The 25,154-nt window shown below is 29.1% G+C and overlaps 3 protein-coding genes and 1 long non-coding RNA gene across 8 annotated transcripts; 2 read left to right on the plus strand and 2 right to left on the minus strand.

The window, feature by feature from the left end:
- Positions 1 to 848: 848 nt before the first annotated feature.
- Positions 849 to 11,376, plus strand: LOC105134411 (PRA1 family protein D-like). Of its 3 annotated transcripts, none has more exons than XM_011038813.1 (2): positions 849 to 1,538; positions 11,160 to 11,376. In XM_011038813.1, the coding sequence occupies exons 1-2, from the start codon at positions 1,038 to 1,040 to the stop codon at positions 11,244 to 11,246; spliced, it is 588 nt and encodes a 195-aa protein (XP_011037115.1). In that variant the 5' UTR covers positions 849 to 1,037; the 3' UTR covers positions 11,247 to 11,376. The 3 variants fall into 3 exon arrangements, with proteins under 3 accessions (XP_011037115.1, XP_011037114.1, XP_011037116.1); XM_011038812.1 differs by lacking the exon at positions 11,160 to 11,376 and adding an exon at positions 9,382 to 9,576 and having other exon boundaries at positions 850 to 1,560; XM_011038814.1 differs by having other exon boundaries at positions 872 to 963; positions 10,585 to 11,376.
- A 3,787-nt stretch (positions 11,377 to 15,163) lies between these two features.
- LOC105134414 (uncharacterized) lies at positions 15,164 to 16,187 on the minus strand. Its single transcript, XR_843979.1, has 2 exons — positions 16,145 to 16,187; positions 15,164 to 15,746 (listed from the first exon to the last, which is right to left on the minus strand). It is a non-coding gene; the product is annotated as an uncharacterized LOC105134414 (long non-coding RNA).
- On the plus strand, positions 15,317 to 17,373 carry LOC105134413 (rhomboid protein 2-like). Of its 3 annotated transcripts, none has more exons than XR_843977.1 (3): positions 15,317 to 15,369; positions 15,768 to 17,003; positions 17,148 to 17,373. XR_843977.1 is itself a non-coding variant. In XM_011038815.1 (2 exons), the coding sequence occupies exon 2, from the start codon at positions 15,978 to 15,980 to the stop codon at positions 16,785 to 16,787; it is 810 nt and encodes a 269-aa protein (XP_011037117.1). In that variant the 5' UTR covers positions 15,317 to 15,369; positions 15,768 to 15,977; the 3' UTR covers positions 16,788 to 17,373. The 3 variants fall into 3 exon arrangements, 1 of the variants encoding a protein (XP_011037117.1); XR_843978.1 differs by having other exon boundaries at positions 15,768 to 16,969; XM_011038815.1 differs by having other exon boundaries at positions 15,768 to 17,373.
- Positions 17,374 to 18,306: 933 nt separating this feature from the next.
- LOC105134415 (protein ENHANCED DISEASE RESISTANCE 2-like) lies at positions 18,307 to 21,906 on the minus strand. The gene is made up of 3 exons (XM_011038817.1): positions 21,682 to 21,906; positions 19,821 to 20,773; positions 18,307 to 18,882 (listed from the first exon to the last, which is right to left on the minus strand). Coding segments are annotated over exons 2-3 (948 nt in total). The 5' UTR covers positions 20,768 to 20,773; positions 21,682 to 21,906; the 3' UTR covers positions 18,307 to 18,881.
- Positions 21,907 to 25,154: the final 3,248 nt, after the last annotated feature.

The raw sequence follows: 25,154 nt of genomic DNA on the forward strand, positions 1-25,154 counted from the left end.
TTTAATGTACGGTCTTGAAAATAAATTTTTAAAAATAATATTATTTTAATGTATTTTATAAAACATAATGAAAAATATAACTCGTTTATGTTTAGGGTTTTTTTTTAAGTGAAGATCTTAAGTCATACCCAAATGACTCTTAGTTTAAACAAGCTTGATTAAATATTTTTTATATTGATAATTAATGAGTGAATATATCCTTTATTGAATAAATAAACTCTAGAAAACTGCTATATAAAGTTGAGGATGAGCTATATCCACTGTAAAACTTAATATATATATATATATGAAAGGCAAACTCAGCCATTAAATTCAATAAGACCTAACAACTCAACGCAGATCGTAGACTTAAATCACTTGACATACCTCAAAAAAATAAGTTGTAAATGAGGGGGCGTTGATGAATTTATCCCGCAATGAATAAATAAGATATTAAAATATAATGTATAAAGTTATTACAAGAATTTAATTTTTTGTTTAAATAGAAGAATAATAATATACACTCGTCCTCTAAAAAAATATTATATTATTAAAATCATACAGTAAATTTTATTCGGGAAAGACACCTCCTAGAAAGAGATGTTGAGCTCCTCGTCAATATAAAATAATGGCATCATCAAAGCCAAACTCATTTGTGAAATTCGATAAGCCAAACTGTATTTTAATTAACTATTAATCATCCACTAATCAATTTCAGATATGTTAATTATTAATCAATTTTAATTCTCAAATTAATTAGTTGGCATCCACCAATACTTTTTTCCCTAGTTTGCTCCATTTCTCTTATAATAAATCACTTATATTTCTTTTCATCGCAATATATATATATATATAGTAAATGTTATCCGAGCAAAATGTATGAGTAAATTAATTGCTATGAACTTTCCGAGTAAATTGCTATGAACTTCACAAGACTTTTCTTCCTTGACTGCAGAACCCTATCTCTCCTTTCTCTAAACCAAGGATACCACTTGAGCTCTAACACATCACGTAGATACTTGATAAAGCTTCATATCTCTCTCTAATCAAACCAAACCATGGCTGGTCATGGAACCATTCAGAGGCCAAGCACCATGTCAACACCAACCACTCCGACCGACCCTGAGGACTCGACAGGAAAGAACCGCGACGATTTCGAGCGACCCGAGTTCAGGCTTGTGTGCCCCTTCAGCATCCCTTCAAGCACAGAAGCAGCTTCTCTCAGAATTATAAGAAATTTAGGCCACTTTGCATTGTATTACACACATTTTGTGTGGATTGTGCTCTTCATTGCCCTCATCCCAGAACGCAAGGTCTCTTTGATTTATTTGGTCATCATGACATATGTGGCATCACTTTACCTGTTATTATTACGTGCCCTTCCTCCAAATTTTTATTTGCTGGATAAGAGTATTGATAAGAGTATAGTGCTTGGCTTGATAGCTGTTGCAACTATGGTAGAGCTCATAGTGACAGAAGCTGGCTTGCATCTTGTTATCACCTTGGCAGCCACAGTTCCTATTGTTTTGATTCATGCTGTTTTGTGGGTTAGAGAGGATTTCTGTGTTGAGGAGAGGACTGGTGGTGGTGGAGAATTGGTTCCTCTCGTTGATGAGTCAACGGCAATGGTGTGAGTGATGATCGTAATTTTCCTTTTATTTTATTTTTATTATTGCCATCAAGTGTTTTGTCTCGATACGGCTTATCGTTAGCCAAGTGTAATAAACGAGATTAATAAAGCAGGGAAGATCCTTCTTGTGTGCCAATCTTTGAGAGTTATTGATATTTAGATGATGTTTTTTAAAGTATTATTTTATTTGAAAATATATTAAAATAATTTTTTAAAATTTAATTTTTTATATTAGTATATTAAAATGATTTAGAATATTAAAAAATTATAATTATTTTTTTAAAAAAATAAATTTTTAACAAACAACATTCTGCACATTACTAAACATGCTATTACCAAGTCAATTTCAAGGCTATGCGCACACATTTTTTCAGATAGATTTGCAATTGAGTAATGGATTAATTGACTAATCATTTTGGGGTTCACTTGAAAAATAATACCCTAAATATTTAAAGTCCTCTATGATGTCTGCCGACCATTGAATCCACTCGGGATTAAAGAACATAAAATACGGTCCATCTGATTAAAAAGTTGGATCTACCTAGTTATTAATTTGTTAACCTTTTAAAAAAATAAAAAAACAAGTAGTGCACCTGATTAATTGACTTTTTTTATTAATTTGTTAAGCTTTTAAAAAAATAAAAATAAAAAAAATTAAATAATATCATTTTAGTTTTTTTTAATAAAAATTAATCCTCTTAACCCGTGATATAGACTTTTTTTTCTCAATCAATTCTATTTGAGTTTTAAAAATATAATTAATATGAGAGGAGTGAGGTATTTATTATTTAAATTTTACTATTTCAGAGTCTTTAACAAGCCTGAGACCCCTCGATATATCAATCTTTAATCAATCGCTTATTAATGCACTGTTGCATTGGTAAAAATAAATAAATTCTTATTGCAAAGAATTTTTTTTCTTTATAATGATAATAATAATAATAATAACAGCTACTAGCACGTTTATAATATTAATAAAAATTATATTATATGATTGTGTAAATTAATTTGAACATTCATGTTAATAAAAAAAAAATCATATTACAAGGGTTGTAAGAGATATTATATTTTATATAGTTTTTGCTTGAATTAAATTTCGTAAGATAACTTGAGAAATAAATCCATGTGTTACCTAACCCAATGTCTAATCTTACTATAAATACTTCTAGGTTTCTGGGGGTTTTTTTTTTTTAGAAAAAGGGAATTCAGCTCAAAAAAAAAAAAACATGCCAATTATTAACACCATCTTAGAATTATTAATAGAAACTAACCCTTTTAGGGAAACAACTATAGCATTTTTTTTACTGTTTATCTTTATATATAAATGATTGTGAATTGAAATAGTAATATTTTTTAAAAAAATTATTTTGGTTTTAAAATTTTTTTAAAATATAATTAAGTCTTTTTAAACCTAAATTAGCACCAATTACATGTCTTTTTTTTAAAGTAAATATTGTTGAATTGAAAGATAGTAGATTAAAGTGCAAAGGACATGTAAAATAGATATCTTAGAATTTGAATTGAAAAGTTTATTACAGTTTTTTATTTTTTTTAATTATTAGGTAACCAATCTTTTTAATTTTTTAAAATTTAATTTTAATATTAAACTTTATTTTTTTTTCAGTCTCTTTTTATTAAAAGAGAGAGAAATGCTTACTAAATTTAGTGTAGAAAAAGGAAAAAGGCTCTCTAAATTTTTATGTAGAAAGAGAAATTTATCATTGTTGATATATCCAACCATTATAATAATTGATATTTATATCAATATATTTCATTTTCTTTTCCTTATCCAAGGAGGTAAATATGACTACAGTAATAATTTTAATTTTGAGTTAATTTTGTAGGTTTTTTAAGTTAAAAATAATTTTTTAATAAAAATAAATAAATAAATCAAACCCCCTGTAGGTGATTTTTAAAAAAATAAACAAACTCGGCAGCATGGGCTAAGTTGAAAAGCCAATGCGCCTGGGCTATTTTTTTTAAATGCCCAGTCCCATGTGGCTGTGATTTATTTTTTTATTTATTTTATATTTAATTTAAAAAAATAATTCAAGATTATTTTTTAATAAAATATTAATTTTTATTGATTTTATTTTTTAAAATTAAGTTAATTTAAAATTAAATTTTTTAATTTATTTTTTTTAAATTATCCCTGTAAATTTCTAATGTTAGCTCAAGTTAATTTAAGTAGATTAAATGTTTTTTCATTTTAGTATTAGATCAAAATATTTTTTAATTTATAATTAATTTTTTTTACAAGACATGTTACTAATATATAGATTTGTTTTTGCATTTAAATTTTTTTTACCTTGATCTATGAATTAGCGTGTACAAATGTAATAATAAAAGCTAAAGATTGAAAAAAATTACTCTTCAAATAAAGTTAAAAATCATATTTTATTAGGAAAATCATTAGTTTCACATGGATATAGATTTTGGATACTCGCATACATGTAATTCATAGAAATCTCTTAAATCAAAGGCTCGCCATAGAGATGATCATGCTGATTGTATTTGTAGCCTTTGGAGCGACGTATCCAATACCAATTCAACTCCTTTAATATATTAAAATTTTAATAACTAAATATAAATTTTATTATTTTTATTTATTTAATAAAAAATAAATACAAAATAATATGAACTTATATAAATTTTAAATTTAAAAAAATCTGTTAAAAAATAATATATAACATATCTTTAAATTTCACTTAATAACTTAATTTTTTAAATTAAATTAGTTCTTCGACAAACTCAACCTTCAATGTGATATGTATTTAGTATCGTAATATATAATATTTTTAAAAAATTATTTTTTAATTAAAATTTATTAAAAAAATAACAAATTAGTAGGGAATACATCAAAATTATATATATAAAAATACCCTGAAAAGTATTAATTTAATATTTTTTAAATAAAAAATAATTTAAAAAACATGTAACTCGAAAACAACTTGTTCATGACATGTAAGCTGTTCACAATTATGCTTTAGAGAGGAAGAAATAGTAGGTTAATAGAGAACCCATGAAATCATTTACCACTTGCATCCTCGGGTTATCTCAAGCTGATAAATTTTATTAGTTATTTTATGTGTCCGTTTAAAAAAAAATATAGATATAAATAGAAAAAAATCTAAAAAAATATTTTTATTATTTTTAATGAGTCATTAGTTTTATTTTTAATTTTATTTTTATATTTTTTTAATTAAATTTGATGATAACTAATAAAATGTAATTAATCACTATGAGCATCATCACCTCTAATTTATATCTTTTGAGAAGTGGATTTATTTTTGAACAAAATATTAGAAGTAATTTTTTTGCTAGAAGATGTTTGAAAGTATAATAATAGTTATTTTTTAAAGTATTTTTTTAAAAATATATTAAAATAATTTTTTTTTTAAATTGATTATTTGTGTATGTGTATATTTATACACACACAACATTATGTATGTATTTATGTTTTTATTGATGGCATATAATTACGGTGAGAAATAAATTTTACTATTATGAATTATTTATATTATTTTTTTATTTTATTTATTTTTAGTTTATTCTACATGGTTTAAATAAGCCTAGTTTCAAGAGTTTAATTTTTCCCTGCTTACTCCCTGATTGCATTGTCTTCACCATCTTTCTCTGGCCCGTGTCTTCTACTTTCGAGTACAAAAAACTTATTAAATGAGACTTTACAATAGTGTTATATCCTCAAATTTATAGATATTATTCTGGATCATTTATTTGTACTATGTTGCGATTAAGATTAATTTTTTAAGTAAATATTCAAACATTATTAAGTGTATTTTTAAAATTTAACAGTGTAGAGTTTAATTTAATATGACTTGACCAATTTGATAAATTTAAAAACAACCTACACAACTAGAAAAAAAATTAAAAAAATCAAAATGATATCTTTTTAAAAATTATTAAAATGAAATGACTCGGGTAAATCCAAGTTAATATATAAAATCTGTTGTTAGGATAATAAAATTATGATAATCTCATGGAAATCAAATAAAAATATATATTAAAACTCAATTTTTAATTAACTTAATATTAAAGAAAAAAATTAAAATAAAATTAATTAAAAAAGAATAAAAAACCTCAAGCCAACACAAGTTAACTTGTCAAATCCAGATCATGAGATAAAAATAACCCAAAATAAAATAAATCAAAACATATTATAACACTCAATTCTTAAAATCCAACAATATTAAAAAATAAAATTGAAAAAAAAAGACAAAAAAATACTCGAATCAACTCAGTTTAGCATGCCAAACCCTTGACTCAAACTAAAATAAATTATAAAGTTTAATTTTCAATCAACACAAATGATAAAGGATGAAATTAAAAAATTATAAAAAAAAATAAAAAAAATCTGAATCAACTAAATTAATACACAAGACTCATGACTTGAGTTACAATACTTAAATATTTCTATAAAAATAAATCAAAATAAATTATAAAATTTAATTTTCAATCAACACAAATGATAAAGGATGAAATTAAAAAATTATAAAAAAAAATAAAAAAAATCTGAATCAACTAAATTAATACACAAGACTCATGACTTGAGTTACAATACTTAAATATTTCTATAAAAATAAATCAAAATAAATTATAAAATTTAATTTTTAATAAATATAATATTAAAAAAAAAATATTATTCCATTTAACAACACTTCGTGAGAAAAAGGGTATTCTCCTCCTCAATTAGTTCTCGTTAATAGTGTAATTAAATTCTCACTTTTGCGTAAACTAGGCATTCCTTAAATAGCTAGTTAATGATTTTGTAGGTGAACACGACTTAAGTTTTATTATTGTATAAACTAAGTATATATATACAACTATAATTAGATTAACAGATAATTAAAAATAAAAGGTGCAACTAATACAAGTATTTTATATTAATTATTTATCTTTAACATAATTTTAAAATAAATTTCTGTATTTTTAAAATAAAAAATACATAGAATTCTTAAAGCATGAACTGCCTTAAGGAAGACAAGGGCAATTCAAAAAACTACCGATTGCCATCTTACAATTATTGTTTTCAACAAGTCGCTTGAGTATACCTTCAATTCTAAGCTAAATTAGGTAAATGAATATGTTGTCTAAGTTTAATATCCATTTGAATTATATTACATAATCAAATAAATTGCTTCACCTCCCTTTTTTTTATTTAATTTTTTAGTTTGAATATTTTTTTAATAAAAAAGAAGAAGCTATATTAGAGCATCTCCAACCGGAAATATAAATGGAGAGCTAAATACAAAAACATATATTTTTACATTTAATTTTTTTATTAAGTCATTCCAATAGAGCCGGCAACAAAAAAATCAAAATTATTTTTTTAATTTAAAAGAGATATTTCTATATATTTATGTAGAATAGGCAAAATTAAGTTAACGTTGTCAATGACTATTTTTATAGTCGTTGATCAACAGTATTTATTTAAAAGCAAGAAAAGAAACTTATTGAAAATTAAAATTTTAAAATTTAAAATGGTGGCGGTTATTTTTTAAAATTTTGAAAATTTAAAATGGTGGTAGTTATTGTTTTAAATTTTGAAAATTTAAAATGGTAGTGGTCATTTTTTTCAAAGCCTGAATTTTAAAAAAAGAATTGAAAAACAAATTAAAATATTAATGATTTTTTTCAAAGTTTGAATTTGAATTTACTTTTAAAAAATTAAATTTTTAATGGTAACATATAAAACTAAAATTAAAAATAGTCATATCAATAAATTTTAAGTTTAATTTTATCTTTTAACTTTCATATTATTTCATTAAATTTTATATTATTTTTTTAAATTACTCATATTAATTATATAATTAATAACATCATAATTATATTATATATAAAATATGTAAATTAGTTATATAATTATATAAAAATAAATTTAATATGAAATATATTAAAATATAAATGACTTTTCTAAATAGTTTTTTACTATTAGAATATATATAATTAAAAAAACCTTATTTATACTATTTAAAAAATCATTTTATCAATTTAACTTCTCAATTTAACTTTTTACGTTGGAAATGCTCTTACTTTTAATGGCTTCTTATTTTAATAATGGGATTTCTTTCTTATTCGTTTGCACCTAAGGTTTATATATATATATATATATATACTTTGATATTGAATAGTTGTTTGGGCCGTGCACCATCTAAATCCTTTTAATGGGCTTGAGCTCTCCTATAAGAGCTTAATTAACTTAAAAAAATTAAAATTAAAATTTTTTAAAAACTTTATTATTAAAAGTTTATAATAGTAGTATTAATTATTTTTTAAATTATTTTTTATTTAAAAATATAAAAATATAATTTTTATTTTTTAAAATTTATTTTTAATATGAACATATCAAAATAATTTAAAAAAAATTAAAATAAAAAATTCAATTTAAAAAACATTTTAAACATAAAAAAATTATAATAAATTATTTTTCAATTTTAATATTCACTTCTCTCCCTTATATATTTTGGTATTGAGTTTTTTTTTCACTATTTTTTTAAAGAATTTCAACATGTAATACAAGAATCAAGAGAAATTAAAGAAGATGAAAAAAAAAATCTCACTATATCGTTGAGCACCTACGAAATTAAACTAAAACAAAAGAAATCAAATTAAGACCGGGTAAAACCTTCACGAGTATAGCTCCAATTTAGAAGTCACTTCAATTTTATCCATCACAAGTCCACTTCACTGTTTACTTTGCCTTCTCATGTATGATTTCTTCCCTTTTTTTTTTCTATTAATCTTTTAATAAAACTATATTTTTACTATTAATTATCCATTAATTTATTTAAGCAACAAAATGAATCTCCTTTTTAATTTCAAATCTGTTAATTATCAATCAATTTTAATTCTCAAATTAATCAGTTGGCATCCACCAATACTTGTTTTTCCCCTAGTTTGCTCCATTTCTTTTATAATAAATCACTTATATTTCTTTCATTTTAATTTTTATATATAGAAAATCCTCACCCTCCCCATAAAAAAGAAAAAGAAAAGAAAACTTTAAATGGAAAATATTTTTTGATCTCTGCTTTTTGACTAGTAAATGTTCTCTAGGCAATATGTATGGGTAAATTGCTATGAACTTTCCAAGTAAACTCACAAGACTTTTCTTCCTCGACTAGAGAACCCTATCTCTCCTTTCTCTAAACCAAGGACACCACTTGAGCTCTAACACGCCACATACTTGATAAGGCTTCATATCTCCCTCTAATCAAACAAAACCATGGCTGGTCATGGAACCATTCAGAGGCCAAGCACCATGTCACCACCAACCACTCCGACCGACCCTGAGGACTCGACAGGAAAGAACCGCGACGATTTCGAGCGACCCGAGTTCAGGCTAGTGTGCCCCTTCAGCATCCCTTCAAGCCCAGAAGCAGCTTCTCTAAGAATTATAAGAAATTTAGGCCACTTTGCATTGTATTACACACATTTTGTGTGGATTGTGCTCTTTATTACCCTCATCCCAGAACGCAAGGTCTCTTTGATTTATTTGGTCATCATGACATATGTGGCATCACTTTACCTGTTATTATTACGTGCCCTTCCTCCAAATTTTTATTTGCTGGATAAGAGTATTGATAAGAGTATAGTGCTTGGCTTGATAGTTGTTGCAACTATGATAGAGCTCATAGTGACAAAAGCTGGCTTGCATCTTGTTATCACCTTAGCAGCCACAGTTCCTATTGTTTTGATTCATGCTGTTTTGTGGGTTAGAGAGGAATATTTCTGTGTTGAGGAGAGGACTGGTGGTGGTGGTGGTGGTGGTGGAGAATTGGTTCCTCTCGTTGATGAGTCAACGGCAATGGTGTGAGTGATGATCGTAATTTTCCTTTTATTTTATTTTTATTATTGCCATCAAGTGTTTTGTCTCGATACGGCTCATCGTTTGCCAAATGTAATAAACGACATTAATAAAGCGGGGAAGATAATACTTTGTGCTTTCTTGTTGTTTTTAATAATTTTTTTATTTAAAAATATATTAAAATAATATTTAAAATTCTCTATAATATTTATTTATATCACCGTTTAAAAAGATTCTCTATAATAATACTTTTTTGATTGAAAAAAAAGTATGGTTGACCATCTAGATTCATCTAGCTATTGTTTTTTTTTTTTTAAATTAATAAAATAATATCATTTTAATTTTATTTATCAATCTTTAACCATTCACTTATTAATGAACTGTTGCATTTGCAAAAGATTTTTTTTCCTGCAAAGACTATTTTTTTACTGTTACAATGATAACAACAGCTGCTAGCATGCCCATAGTACTATAAAAAAAAATCATATTGCAAGGGTTGTAAGATATATTATATTTATTATATTTTATGTAGTTTTTTCTTCAATTAAATTTTATAAGATAACTTGAGAAATAAATCCATGTGTTACCTAACCCAATGTCTAATCTTACTATAAATGCTTCTAAAGTTTATGTTTACTATCAGTTGTTGATCATATTATATGTTTTCCATGGTTTAATCACACTACAGCCTATAGTTTGTACTTGATACAAGTCCCTTCATGAATAAATATAGGATGTATTTGGTTTTGTATTTAAAAAAACTTTTGAGATTTTTTATTTTTATTCAAATTAATTTTTTTTATGGTCTTAGATGTTTTAATGTACGGTCTTGAAAATAAATTTTTAAAAATAATATTATTTTAATGTATTTTATAAAACATAATGAAAAATATAACTCGTTTATGTTTAGGGTTTTTTTTTAAGTGAAGATCTTAAGTCATACCCAAATGACTCTTAGTTTAAACAAGCTTGATTAAATATTTTTTATATTGATAATTAATGAGTGAATATATCCTTTATTGAATAAATAAACTCTAGAAAACTGCTATATAAAGTTGAGGATGAGCTATATCCACTGTAAAACTTAATATATATATATATATGAAAGGTGACTGCAGAACCCTATCTCTCCTTTCTCTAAACCAAGGATACCACTTGAGCTCTAACACATCACGTAGATACTTGATAAAGCTTCATATCTCTCTCTAATCAAACCAAACCATGGCTGGTCATGGAACCATTCAGAGGCCAAGCACCATGTCAACACCAACCACGCCGACCGACCCTGAGGACTCGACAGGAAAGAACCGTGACGATTTCGAGCGACCCGAGTTCAGGCTTGTGTGCCCCTTCAGCATCCCTTCAAGCACAGAAGCAGCTTCTCTCAGAATTATAAGAAATTTAGGCCACTTTGCATTGTATTACACACATTTTGTGTGGATTGTGCTCTTCATTGCCCTCATCCCAGAACGCAAGGTCTCTTTGATTTATTTGGTCATCATGACATATGTTGCATCACTTTACCTGTTATTATTGCGTGCCCTTCCTCCAAATTTTTATTCGCTGCATAAGATTATTTATAAGAGTATAGTGCTTGGCTTGATAGCTGTTGCAACTATGGTAGAGCTCATAGTGACAGAAGCTGGCTTGCATCTTGTTATCACCTTGGCAGCCACAGTTCCTATTGTTTTGATTCATGCTGTTTTGTGGGTTAGAGAGGATTTCTGTGTTGAGGAGAGGACTGGTGGTGGTGGTGGTGGTGGTGGAGAATTGGTTCCTCTCGTTGATGTGTCCACGGCAATGGTGTGAGTGATGAGCGTAATTTTCCTTTCATTTTATTTTTATTATTGCCATCAAGTGTTTTGTCTCGATACGGCTTATCGTTAGCCAAGTGTAATAAACGAGATTAATAAAGCAGGGAAGATCCTTCTTGTGTGCCAATCTTTGAGAGTTATTGATATTTAGATGATGTTTTTTAAAGTATTATTTTATTTGAAAATATATTAAAATAATTTTTTAAAATTTAATTTTTTATATTAGTATATTAAAATGATTTAGAATATTAAAAAATTATAATTATTTTTTTAAAAAAATAAATTTTTAACAAACAACATTCTGCACATTACTAAACATGCTATTACCAAGTCAATTTCAAGGCTATGCGCACACATTTTTTCAGATAGATTTGCAATTGAGTAATGGATTAATTGACTAATCATTTTGGGGTTCACTTGAAAAATAATACCCTAAATATTTAAAGTCCTCTATGATGTCTGCCGACCATTGAATCCACTCGGGATTAAAGAACATAAAATACGGTCCATCTGATTAAAAAGTTGGATCTACCTAGTTATTAATTTGTTAACCTTTTAAAAAAATAAAAAAACAAGTAGTGCACCTGATTAATTGACTTTTTTCTCAATCAATTTCTATTTGAGTTTTAAAAATATAATTAATATAAGAGGAGTGAGGTATTTATGATTTAAATTTTATTGTTTCAGAGTCTTTAACAAGCCTAATACCCCTAGGTATATATCAATCTTTAACCAATCACTTATATTAATGCACTGTTGCATTTGTAAAAAAAAATTATTGCAAAGAATATTTTTTTTCTTTATAATGATAATCATAATAATAATAATAGTTGCTAAGGCATTTATAGTAATAATAAAATTATATTATAAAATCAAGATGCATTTAAGTTAATTTAAACATTCATGTTAATAAAAAAAAATCATGCAAGGGTTGTAAGGTGTATTACATTTTATGTAGTTTTTGCTTGAATTAAATTTCGTAAGATTACTTGAGCAATAAATCCGTTTGTTACCTAACCCAATGTCTAATCTTACTATAAATACTTCTAGGTTTTTGGAGGTTTTTTTTTTTAGAAAAAAGGAATTCAGCTCAAAAATATAAATAAACAAACATGCCAGTTATTAACAACATCTTAGAATTATTAATAGAAACTAAGCCTTTTAGGAAACCACTATAGCATTTTTTTTTCTGTTTATCTTTATATAAATTATTGTGAATTGAAATAGAAATATTTTTAAAAAATTTTATTTTGGTTTATAATTTTTTTTTTAAACATAATTGAATCTTTTTAAATCTAAATTAGCACCAATTACATGTCTTTTTGATAGTAATTGTTGAATTGAAAGATAGAAGATTAAAGTGTAAAGGACATGTAAAATACATATCTTAGAATTTGAATTGAAAAGTTTATTATAGTTCTTCATCTTTTTTAATTATTAGGGGATCAATCTTTTTAATTTTTTAAAATTTAATTTTAATACTAAATTTTATTTTTTTTATTTTTAATCTCTTTTGATTAAAGGAGAGAAAAGGCTCACTAAATTTTTGTGTAACAAGAAAAATTCATCATTGTTGATATATCCTACCATAACAATGATTAATTTTTATATTAATATGCTTCATTTCACAAGAAGAGTTTGATCTAGGTATTTATTTTCTTCTCCTTAACCAAGGAGGTAAATATGACTACAGTAATAATTTTAACTTCGAGTTAATTTTGATATTTTGAGCTACTTTTTGGGATTTTTTGTGATCATAGATAAAATTATAAAAGTATTTTGTAGGTTTTTTGAGTTAAAAATAAGTTTTTAATAAAAATAAATAAATCAAACCCCTTATTTGTAGGTGACCTTTTAAGAAATAAAAATATAAAACAAACTCGGGAGCATGGGCTAAGTTGGAAAGCCAATGCGTCCGGGCTATTTGTTTAAATGCGTCCGGGCTATTTGTTTAAATGCTCAGTCCTATGTAGCTGAAATCTTTTTTATTTTGCTATTTTATGTTTGGTTTAAAAAAATGATTTGAAATTATTTTTTAATAAAATATTAATTTTTATTGATTTTATTTTTTAAAATTAAGTTAATTTAAAATTAAATTTTTTAATTTTTTTAAATTATCCCCGTAAATTTCTAATATTGGCTAAAGTTAATTCAAATAGATTAAATGTTTTTTTATTTTAGTATTAGATCAGAATATCATTTAATTTATAATTAATTTTTTTAGAAGACACGTTACTAATACTTAAATTTGTTTTTGCATTTAAATTTTTTTTCCTTGATCTATGGATTAGCGTGGACAAATGTAATAATAAAAGCTAAAGATTGAAAAAAATTACTCTTCAAATAAAGTTAAAAATCATATTTTATTAGAAAAATCATTAGTTTCACATAGATATAGATTTTGGATATCCAACCATTTAGAGTAACTATTCAAATACTCATTACTTAAATACACAGCAACTATTTTTTTAATTAAAAAAAAAACCTAAAATACATAGTGTTTTCAATCCAAAAAAAAATAAATTAAAGCAGATATATAATGACACAAATATACATCATGTATTCATCGAGCATACATGTAATTCATATAAATCTCTTAAATCAAAGGCTCGCTATAGAGATGTTCATGCTGATTGTAGCCTTTGGAGCTAGGTATCCAACACCACTTCAACTCCTTTAATATATTAAAATCTTAATAACTAAATATGTTGAATTTTATTATTATTATTTATTTAATAAAAAATAAATATAAAATAATATAAGCTTATATAAATTTTAAATTTAAAAAAAATTATTTAAGAAAATCTATTAAAAAATAATATAAAAAATATTTTTAAATCTTATTTAATAATTTTAAATTTAAAATTAAATTAATTCTTCGACAAACTCAACCTTCAACCAATATGATGTAATATATATTTAGTATTGTAATATATAATATTTTTTTAAAAATATTATATAATTAAAATGTATTAAAAAATAACAAATTAGTAGGGAATACATCAAAACTATATATATAAAAATACCCTGAAAAGTATTAATTTAATATTTTTTAAATAAAAAATAATTTAAAAAACATGTAACTCGAAAACAACTTGTTCATACATGTAAGCTGTTCACAATTATGCTTTAAAGAGGAAGAAATAGTAGATTAATAGGGAACCCATGAAATCATTTACCACTTGCATCCTCGGGTTATCTCAAGCTGCTAAATTTTATTAGTTATTTTATGTGTCCGTTTAAAAAAAATATATAGATATAAATAAAAATCTAAAAAAATATTTTTATTATTTTTAATGAGTCATAAGTTTTATTTTATTTTTATTTTTATGTTTTTTCAATCAAACTTGCTGAGTAACTAATAAAATGTAATTAATTACTATATCAGCACCGTCACACCTAATTTATATCTTTTGAGAAGTAGATTTATTTTTGAAAAAAATATTAGGAGTAATTTTTTTGTTCGAAGATGTTTAAAAGTATAATAATATTTATATTTTAAAGTATTTTTTGTTTAAAAATATATTAAAATAATATTTTTTTTATTTTTAAAAATTATTTTTAATATTAAAAAAATAAAAAAAAAACATTAAAAAAAATCAAATTTTAGTTTAAACGCGTTCACAAATAGCTCGTAATCACCACTTGTGCTTTTGTCATATGTCGTTCAAACACACAATGCAAACTACACGTCATTTGTCCTTAAATGCCACCTCTGGGCAAACATCAATGAGGTGAGCCACGTCTCCTTGCTGTTCAGAAGGCTGTACCATATATAAGCTTTCAAAACGATGACATCTGTGCAAAAGACAGAAACACCCAGAAAGCAGAAAACTAGAAAGCTCAAGCAACTTCTCAATCAATTTGAAGCAAAAAGGTGACGAAATTATCTCTCTAAAAAATTGCTTTGTTCTCTTACTTTTTGGTGTAAAAAATCTAAACTTTCTTTTCTATTATTGTTCTTGCAATAGGAATTTCAGAATTTTAGTACCTTTACTTGCGTGTAGAATTTACTTATACTTAATGAGGAATTAAGTGTGAGAAAAGGGTTGGTGTTTGATTATATAGAAAACCCCGATTTTTATTCATGTTGGATTGGTTAGATGTGTAAAATTTAGGTTTTCTGGTGTTATTTTCATTTGGGGTTATTCAAATTTGTTAGATTTGAAATGGGTTTGTGTTGTCTTATAAAGTTTTGATCTCTGAGGAGAACCCACTTTTGTTGGAGCTTTGGTGGATTTTGTGGTTGTGGAAAAGCTCTATCTGGTATTGCGTTGTTGAGTAACTTGTGTTTTTAAAGAGAGGAAGTGAACAAGGGCTTTATCTAGATGGGGAGGCCATTGTTTTATGAGATTGTGGAAAAACCAGCTACAAGTTGTATGATTGGAATATGTAGCGCTATATGGTTTTATATTCAGAAGAAAAATATCGGGTACTCTCATGTGGGACTAAGTTATGAAAATGCAGTTGAAGGGCACCATTGGAGGATAATTACCTCTGGATGTGTAAAATTTAGGTTTTCTGGTGTTATTTTCATTTGGGGTTATTCAAATTTGTTAGATTTGAAATGGGTTTGTGTTGTCTTATAAAGTTTTGATCTCTGAGGAGAACCCACTTTTGTTGGAGCTTTGGTGGATTTTGTGGTTGTGGAAAAGCTCTATCTGGTATTGCGTTGTTGAGTAACTTGTGTTTTTAAAGAGAGGAAGTGAACAAGGGCTTTATCTAGATGGGGAGGCCATTGTTTTATGAGATTGTGGAAAAACCAGCTACAAGTTGTGTGATTGGAATATGTAGCGCTATATGGTTTTATATTCAGAAGAAAAATATCGGGTACTCTCATGTGGGACTAAGTTATGAAAATGCAGTTGAAGGGCACCATTGGAGGATAATTACCTCTGCTTTTTCACATATTAGTGTTATTCATCTTGTTTTCAATATGAGCGCACTTTGGAGTCTAGGGGTTGTAGAACAGTTGGGGCACATTGGCCTTGGAATGGCGTACTATCTTCACTACACGCTTGTGTTGGTCGTATTGTCTGGGGCACTAGTACTGGGGATGTACCATATATTGATACAAAGATTCAAGCTAGAGTATTTTCGGAGAGTGACAGCTGTTGGGTACTCTTGTGTTGTATTTGGTTGGATGACAATTCTTTCTGTGAAGCAACCATCCTCGAAGTTGGATCTTTTTGGATTCCTTTCACTTCCTATCAGTTTTGCGCCTTTTGAGTCATTGATTTTTACATCAATTATTGTTCCACAAGCGAGTTTTCTTGGCCATTTATCGGGAATTGTTGTTGGATATGCTATAGCATGGGGTTTGATACATGGGATGAACAATTTCTGGGCAATATCGATGCTTGGATGGATTGTGCTTTTTTCTGTGGTCAGTTTGAAGCGGTCAGGTGCTTATGATTTTGATTTTATTGAGATTGAATCTGTCATGGATACTTCCTTGCCTTCTGTGCGGTTTCCTGGAACTGGTAGAGCATTGCAGATGAGTGCACTACCAGTTGAAGGTGTTGAAATCGTTTAACTTCTGTTAAAGATGTTATCCCCATTTGTTAACTAGGGGCTTTACTTTCTGAAGAGTCAAATCTCGATACTATTTAAGTATGCTCTGTCAAGCTGGACTTTTACACTGGGATTTGTCGCATCTTCCCGGCCATCAAAGCTCAAGCTGGCACTCATTTCTGCTGTAGACTTACAGATTTACAGGTGCAGCTTTCGCATTCAGTCATTTATTAGAATGGTAAATGCTTGTTGTTGCAGACCAATGTGGTTTGAGATTATCGGCCATTGTTTTGCCCTCTAGTTCCTTGTTTGTTGTACTGCAGCTTTTCTTCCTTTTGAAATTCTTTGGGTCTTCTGATCTCGTGATTTTCTTTTTTGTTAGGCACAATATTGTTCAAGAAATGATGAAACGTAACTTGTTCACAGATCCGTTGTAATGTAATGAAGATATTACTGTTCTATGAACTATAAAGCTTAAAAACTGAACATGCTTTTTTGTATTCAATTTTTTTTGCTTCAGTTGTTGCTCAACTCTCTACTTGTATTTTGCACTCTTACCATTGTTTGACTGTGATGCACAAGTTTTATTTTCTTTTCTTTTGGATGAATGCTATGCTTATAGTTATTTATTGCATAAATGAATGGCTAGGGCATCCATGCACGCAATGGTTGTTTGGACGATGTTTCCTGTTTCATTCTTTCACGGATCACTATCAATCATCATATGCAAAGTCGCATCCAATTTAGACCCGGGGAGGCACTGTTTCCTACTTGGCTACGGCAAAAAAAATTGCTGGGAATGAGACTTTCCTTCGATTTCTCAGTCTCAGATTGATGAATTCTTTGATTATTCATTTACGAAGCACTCAGGTTTTGGCAAAAAATAAATAAATAAAGGGGGGGGGGTGTTGGTGTGTGTTCTGATCTGGTAAACAAAACACTTGCCGAATGTAGTGATGACAGTTATGCCAATCGTTTATATTGGATATGCTCAACTTGCATGCTATGAATGCCATTGTTTGAGGGTCTCCTGCGGGTTCTCATGGATTCTTTTTGCATGGAGATCACTTTGCCCGGTTGTCCTAGCCTTGAATTCTCATTGTTGAATGGCCTTATCATTTAGCTTTCAAGTATTTCCTGATGGAACAATTAGTTCAGCTGATTTTTGTTGCCTGCTGGATTATGCACTGCTTAGGTTAAAAGAATCCAAAATACCATAAATTTAATAAGCTGTTTCAGATCTTTTGGACCGAGCTTATCTAATCTCAAAGCTCTAGAATGGCAGCATACTTCACATCATCTTTGAGTGCCATCTATAGTGGCTAAAACTGCTTGGATTGCATTGCCTGAGCCCCACTAGACACACACAAGTGCTAACAATCAACATGATCCAGTCCTTATATTAAGCCAGAAAGAAGGTAACGTGTGGAGTACAACGGGCAACAGTAAACAGATTACATCAAAGCTGAGATATGTTTCATCCCTACCAAATGTGACGCTGACAGTAGTTCCTGCAGATGGCCATTGATAGCCGAAAAGAATTGACACAAAGTTGCAAGTTTTGTTGTATAACCATAAAGTTTACAGCCAACTACACAGGAAAGGGACTTCATAAGCTCAACGAAAAGGCAATCCATAATAAGATGCAAGAGGTCTAGATCAAGAAACAGCAAGGTACCAACCACTAGGACCACAGCCAGCGGCAGTGGAAGAGCTTGAAGCTAATCAAGGCGCAATTCCAACTTGCCAAGGAAGGCTACACTGTCCTGCCTCGATCATCTCCTCATAACCCCAAGTTAATAGTAGAAATGAAATTAGCAAATTCAACTCAGCTTTTTGTGAAAATAATACTTTTGAATTACAAATGTATCAGAATACGCTATCAACAATTTTAATACTTCCCAATAAATAACATGGCTCGTTGACTGCTCGCCAATATAGTATATTCATAACTACAACAAATCGAAAGAATAAAATGGCACGACTAGGACTAGCAACCAAGCAGTTGAATGCAGTGAACATTGGATACTTGTTACCACTTAAATCATTCTGTGACTTCTAGATTAAGCTACTCCAACACCCACATATACAATGTCCACCAGGAGCATCTGATTCATCTGCAAATATTACAGTTCATCAAAGGATAACAGTTAGTTCAGTGCTCGACCACATTGATTGGTTAAAAGAAAAATGGATGCCAATTAATAAATTTAGAACCAGCAAGGCAAATAACTTTTTAAGAATAGATTATGCACCATGATAAATGTATCACATGCATGAAATGAAATGTCTGGAACAATTCTTGAGAAATTTGATAATAAACAAGAGCCTTAAAAAATCTGTCACATAAAGTTTCTGCACTTTACTTTTATAGAGAATATCTCAGAGCTTTAATCAATCTTTAACTAATTGCACAAGAGGCGCAGGATAAGTTGGATGCAGTTATTGAGACATGGTACGCGTGGGAATATAGCCAACTTCTGGAGTAAGCGGATTTTGTAAATTAGGGAAATGGTCTTGGGAACGGACACTGATGATGGACTTTCCTCCAAAGCAAGGACTATGAAGTAGGATTGAGAATCTGGTGATTGATAATACTTGCATACTCAACCAAGACAGAAATTGACAGGAAAGCAACAATTAACATAAGGAAGAACAATCCTAGTACTCGTATTTGAAAAGGAAAGGCGGGCATGAGAACAGATTTGGAGATTAGGGCATCGAATGGTTTTGCATGTTATACAAGTATTATAAGTTAAAAACCTCCAGATGATGGAAACAAATCATAGATTGCGTGCATCTTTAGTTTAAATACCATCAATCAGCACATGTCAATATGACATACAAAAGAAGAAGTTGCATGCAAAGAGTTTAATTACGCATGCCAGATCCCTGTCCTCCTTGTGATGCAAACCAAATATATTATTGAAAACTTGAGATCTTTTTTGCGAGCTCACTTTTACATGGCCCAAAACAGCTCGAAACAGACCAAAATTTAAACCTTCACTTATTCAAATGTAAGAATATGAAGGTAATTGCAATTCACAACTCTTACCATTTCTTTGTGTCTTCACTCCCCTCTTTGAGCTCAGAAGTTTCATTACCATGGGTTGTGCCTGAGGCAGAACTATTTTCTTGAGCCCCTGGCATGGGATGAAGGAGCTGAGAAAACCCCTGTCCAATTGACTTCCATAAGCGGGTCGGCAATGAGGACTGCAAATTATCAGTACTTCCATATGACAGGTCATATAAGGAAGCACAAGCAGGGTTTAGATCAGAAAACCTGACAGCGCCTAAGAGTCGTTCTGGAAGCTCTGACTCACTTTGAGCCTCGATGAGAAAAGCCAGGTCAACAGTCAACATTGAGACGTAACCAAATGCCAAATGAACTATTGCACTTGCAACCATTGAAGATCCGATATCCACATCCACTTCGAAGAAATTCTCTGCAACACAGTACTTCGAAGAAAGGGCACGCCCAATAATGCACACAGCCTGCTCTCCGACTGCCTTTCTTACTATCCAGGGGCCTTTGACAATGTTGGCAATCAGTTTAAGCCTTGAATTTCTAAACCCATCATCACCATTCAAGAACTGATCAACTAAAGATCCCTCAGGAAATGGCTCTGTGGCTACAAAATACGCCACAGCACTATAGTTGTCCTTACCCGGGAGTTGTAGATTAAATGCCCAAACAAAAGGCTTATCACCATCTGGAAACTCTTCATCAATAACCTTCCTCACACGGTTTTTTCGATTGTTCAAAACCTCTGCAATCTTATTAGACCCTTTAACCCAGTCAAATCCAAGAGGCCGTAAAAGATATTCTCCACCAGGGATTTTAGTCTTAGTTGTCAAATACTCTGGACCTCTTACCATGAAATAGTCTCCAGGTGGAGATGCCCAGCCATTTGAACAATTATCTGGATCAAGTAGTGGAACAGCCCCCTCTGATTTTACTCTCTCTAACCATTGATGCTCCCCATCACCGAGGCTGGCCATATGACTCTGTTTGGACCAAACATATCAATTAACCAAACGTGACAGAACAAAACCAATAATGGGAAAGATCAGACATATGCAATCTGTGGCACAGTTCTAAATATGCTCCTGCCAACTCTATGAAGATAAAAAGCACCCTCACGTCATAAAACAAAACATGCATGAAATGACTAAACATTACTCCTGCCAACTCTATGAAGATAAAAAGCGCCCTCACGTCATAAAACAAAACATGCATGAAATGACTAAACATTACTCTCTCAAACCCATCAAAACATAACCAGATAAAGAGATTGCTAGTTTCAGAGTCAAGAATCTCCATACATTAGGCACTGCAAAATTTTCTTTAAAGGGTTGTTCTATGAGCTTTTATTGACCTGAATAAAAATTTTATCATCAAGAACTAATAATTTATCGTATGTATCAACACGTATAAGTGATAAGCTTTGGTACATATAGTTATATGAACACAGTTTTCATGGAAAAATGTTTCCAAATCTACCTCGCTTTCATGAAAACAAATTCACATGAACCAAACACACAACAACATGATTGAAACCAGCAATGAAACCCCACCAAACCAAAATCCACAGCATTTGCCAAGAAAGTAGACTACACTACACCAATTACATCTAAAACCGCAAAAAGAATCAACAAATTATCAAAATTAAAACCAAAACCAAAAGAGCCACCTTTAAACAAAAAAAAAAAAAAAAAAAAACCACTCAAATAAACATGCTATTGTCTACACAAGTGTAAATTTAGCAAGAAACCCCCAAAGGGCAGCTACAAAATCCTACCAGATTTGCAACCAAAAACATAAATCATTCAATAACTAAAATCCCCACAAGCCAAAAAACAGAAACACCAAAGAAATTAAGCTAAAAAAGCAATTAAAACCACAAAGTTCTAACCTTTTTGTGGAGAAGACAAAGGGTCACTCAAAGAATCAAGATTTCTGAAAAAAACCCAAATTAGAAACGGATACATAAAGGGTTTTGTCTGCTTGATTTGCCTTGCAAGGAAGCTTAAAGACAGCCTTCAATAAAGGTTAAAAGTTGTTTGCTTTTCGTTTGTATAGATTTTGATAGTCCTCACGAAGAAAACTTGCTCCGTTTGTTATTTACTGAAAACTGGCTAAAGCAGTTAGTCTTTGAGAGTGAGAGATGATTATGACATGGAGGACATACCGGAAAAACCGGTACCAAGTAAATTTCTGACAGATCTAATGCTGTTGACCAATCAGAAAAGCTCCACGTCTCTCGGGCTCCTTTGATCATCTCAAGTAGACTGTTTCATGGAAAAACTACAATGTCATCCCTACTGAATTGCTTTTTTCTCTCAAGTCTTTCCCATTTTCTTTAATTTGTAGACTTAACCTCGAATTGCTTTTTTCTCTCAAGTCTTTCCCTATTTTCTTTAATTTGTAGACTTTGCGTTTGGTTAGTCTTTAAAGATAAAGAACAGGTAGTTAGAGGAATGAGAAAGAAACACAAAATCAATATATTTTTAAAATAAATTTATATACTTTCAAAATTAAAAAAATAATATAAAAAGATATGCTTATGTTGTCTTCATCTTTTTTATTACAATACACAATCAAATAATCCTAAACCAATTACATGTTGTGAGTTGGTGCCCTTTTAAATTAATTGGAAGAAAAATTAGTTTTGATTATTGAACTAAAAAAAATACCCTACTCACTTTTAAACTTTAAAATCCTATAAATGCTTGGAAGAAAAAGTTGAATTTTTTTTTAATTTTTTTTTATTTGCAACCAAATGACACCAACTTATTTTTTTCATTTTTAACTTTAAGAATCTACATTGGGTTGACAATTAAAATTGGAACCGAATTCACTAAAAAAAAAACTAATTTGCCGAAGTTTGCAATCAAAATTAACAAGAAATATTTGAAAAAATGAAATTGTTATTTCTTTGTTTTTTCTTTTAATTTTATTTTTTAATATTTTATTTTTTATTAATTAAGTTTAATAATTTATTTTAGTTTATTTTTTATAATATTATCATAATTACATTACTGAAGTGAGGAATTTCATGGATTAATCTGGTTAACTCAAGATTTTTTTATTTTATTTTGTAATTGAATTTTTTTAAAATTTTATATTTCACCATTTAAATTGTTTAAAAATAAAGCTTAATTAATTTTTTTAATTTTATTTTTTATATTAGATTAATTAAGAATTTAATTAAAATTTTTAATTTATTTTTTATTAAAATATTATAATCTCATGATTCAGATATAAAATTAATATATTAACTTAGATTAATTCGAGAGAATTCAATATTTTATTATTTTAATATTAAAAAAATATTATTTTAAAATTATTTTTAATTTAATTATATTTTTGTTATCATTTGCTGTTGAACTTGCTAAATTATTAGGTATTTGTAATTCTTTTGATTAACATGTTAATAATATTTAAATATTTTTTCAAATTAAAAATAAAAAATTCAACAGCATAGCACCTATAAATGATCAAGCTCCGTTGCTAAATAGCACCGCAACCGAGTAGCAACCGAGTACGTTCGGTTGGTAAGGTTTAGAACTGTATACCCCTCTTCACGTCCGGATCGATATGCCCTTCACCCTTCCTTCTCTCCTGCGTGTTTTTCTTCCAAACTCGATAATTTCAACCTGGTCAGCAAGCCTCTAATGGCGGTGTTTTGCATCCTTCGGCAGGCCACTCAAGCTCCAGGCAGCCTATTTCCAGCCGCCCTTTGTCGCGGGGTGATGATGTTAACCCTGCTCTTCTTTCTACTCGTTGAGACATTAAGTTGTTGATTAAGAGGGACAGGTAATGTGTTGCTCAGCATGTGCTGACAGAAGTTATATGATAGTGTTGCAGATTTTTTTAGTTGAATTGGGATGAAGAAGAGTTACCAAGGCAGTAGTTGGTTACTGTTTCGCTACAGAAAGGACACTTATAATAGAAAAGTACATAAGAACATATATAGAAATTGTTTTTTAAGTGAAAAGCAATTTTAAAAACTACTTTGATCAATCTACTTAGGAGGATTTAGTCACTCTGATGACAAGAACCTGGCTGCTGCTTTTGAATGGAGTTCCGAGCTTTCATCAGAACTTTCGGTTTCTTTCTTCCAATTCGAATTTGTGCTTTTGGTTTTGAAATTGAGAGATTCAGATTATCCTCATTGCCGCAGGATTTTCGAGGTAATTATAAATCAAGGGTAGATGTAGGATTATATGAAGATTCCCTTTATTTTTGTAGTTGATAGCGTTGAAAATTCAAAATCTACGGAAGCGTGGATGATGATGATGGAGTATGGTGTTGAGAAGTGGAGATAAAGACAACCTGGAAAGTGGTGCTAGGCTGGAAAGGTGGAGGTGAGCTAGAAATGCGGATGGTTGCTCCCCCATTTCCAGCATAAATAGAGGCAATAACAAGAGAAAAAATAAGCAGCACAATGTAGAGCATTAGAGCAAGCAGTAGCTGTAGCAGCAGAGAGAGAGAGAGAGAGAGAGAGAGAGAGAGAGAGAGAGAGAGAGAGAGAGAGAGAGAGAGAGAGAGAGAGAGAGAGAGAGAGAGAGAGAGAGAGAGAGAGAGAGAGAGAGAGAGAGAGAGAGAGAGAGAGAGAGAGAGAGAGAGAGAGAGAGAGAGAGAGAGAGATGTGAGACCATTACAGAGAGTGGGAGTTAAGTTGAGGTGTTGCTCCTCCTCCATTGTCGTAGGTTAGTTTTTTTCTCTGTACAGTGAAATTGACTCCTCAGACTGTGTTAGAATTATTGCTATTAATACGTGGCAATTATAAATTGTCTTACCATTTTTATTTATAAATAGACACCAAAAAAGTAATACAAAATATGAAAGAGAGAGTGCAGAATATGCAGATCAAGAGAGAGAGTGAAAGGCTACTAATAACTGCAGTTACATTAATGAGTTGAATAGAGTGAATGTGATTTTTTTTTATATATATATTTGTATTGTATTTTTTTTATTTCTAATAATTTTTTTTTTTTTTGAATATAAGTGATTTATAAAATTATGTTAAATATTGTGTCAGTGTGCTTAGTTTTCAATGAGCAATTATCAGAATATCACCGGTCTGAATCCTCAACAATTGGTATTAAAGCATTTGGTTTAAAATGGTGTTTGATTTTGATCAAAAATAAAAATTATTAAAATTATATTTTAACCATATCACTGTATAAAGGAGAAATAAACAAGCATACTAGTGAAAATAGTATAGAAATCGAACATCAAATATGGCCGCACAGGCCAACACGCACCAAAAAAGAATTATTGCGATTAATACGTGGCAATTATAAATTGTCTTATCATTTTTATTTATAAATAAACACCAAAAAAACAATAAAAAATATGAAAGAGAGAGTGCAGAATGTG

The sequence above is a fragment of the Populus euphratica genome, unplaced genomic scaffold (assembly GCF_000495115.2).
Source record: "Populus euphratica unplaced genomic scaffold, PopEup_1.0 scaffold67.1, whole genome shotgun sequence".
NCBI classification, from domain to species: Eukaryota; Viridiplantae; Streptophyta; class Magnoliopsida; order Malpighiales; family Salicaceae; genus Populus; species Populus euphratica.

Excerpts from the sequence above, each read along its gene's own strand:
- LOC105134411 (XM_011038813.1), top strand. The coding sequence starts at position 1,038 with ATGGCTGGTCATGGAACCATTCAGAGGCCAAGCACCATGTCAACACCA. Across the intron at positions 1,539-11,159 it reads TTTTGTGGGTTAGAGAGGAT|TTCTGTGTTGAGGAGAGGAC; the intron begins TTCTGTGTTGAG and ends GTTAGAGAGGAT.
- LOC105134413 (XM_011038815.1), top strand. The coding sequence starts at position 15,978 with ATGGGGAGGCCATTGTTTTATGAGATTGTGGAAAAACCAGCTACAAGT.
- LOC105134415 (XM_011038817.1), bottom strand. The coding sequence starts at position 20,767 with ATGGCCAGCCTCGGTGATGGGGAGCATCAATGGTTAGAGAGAGTAAAA.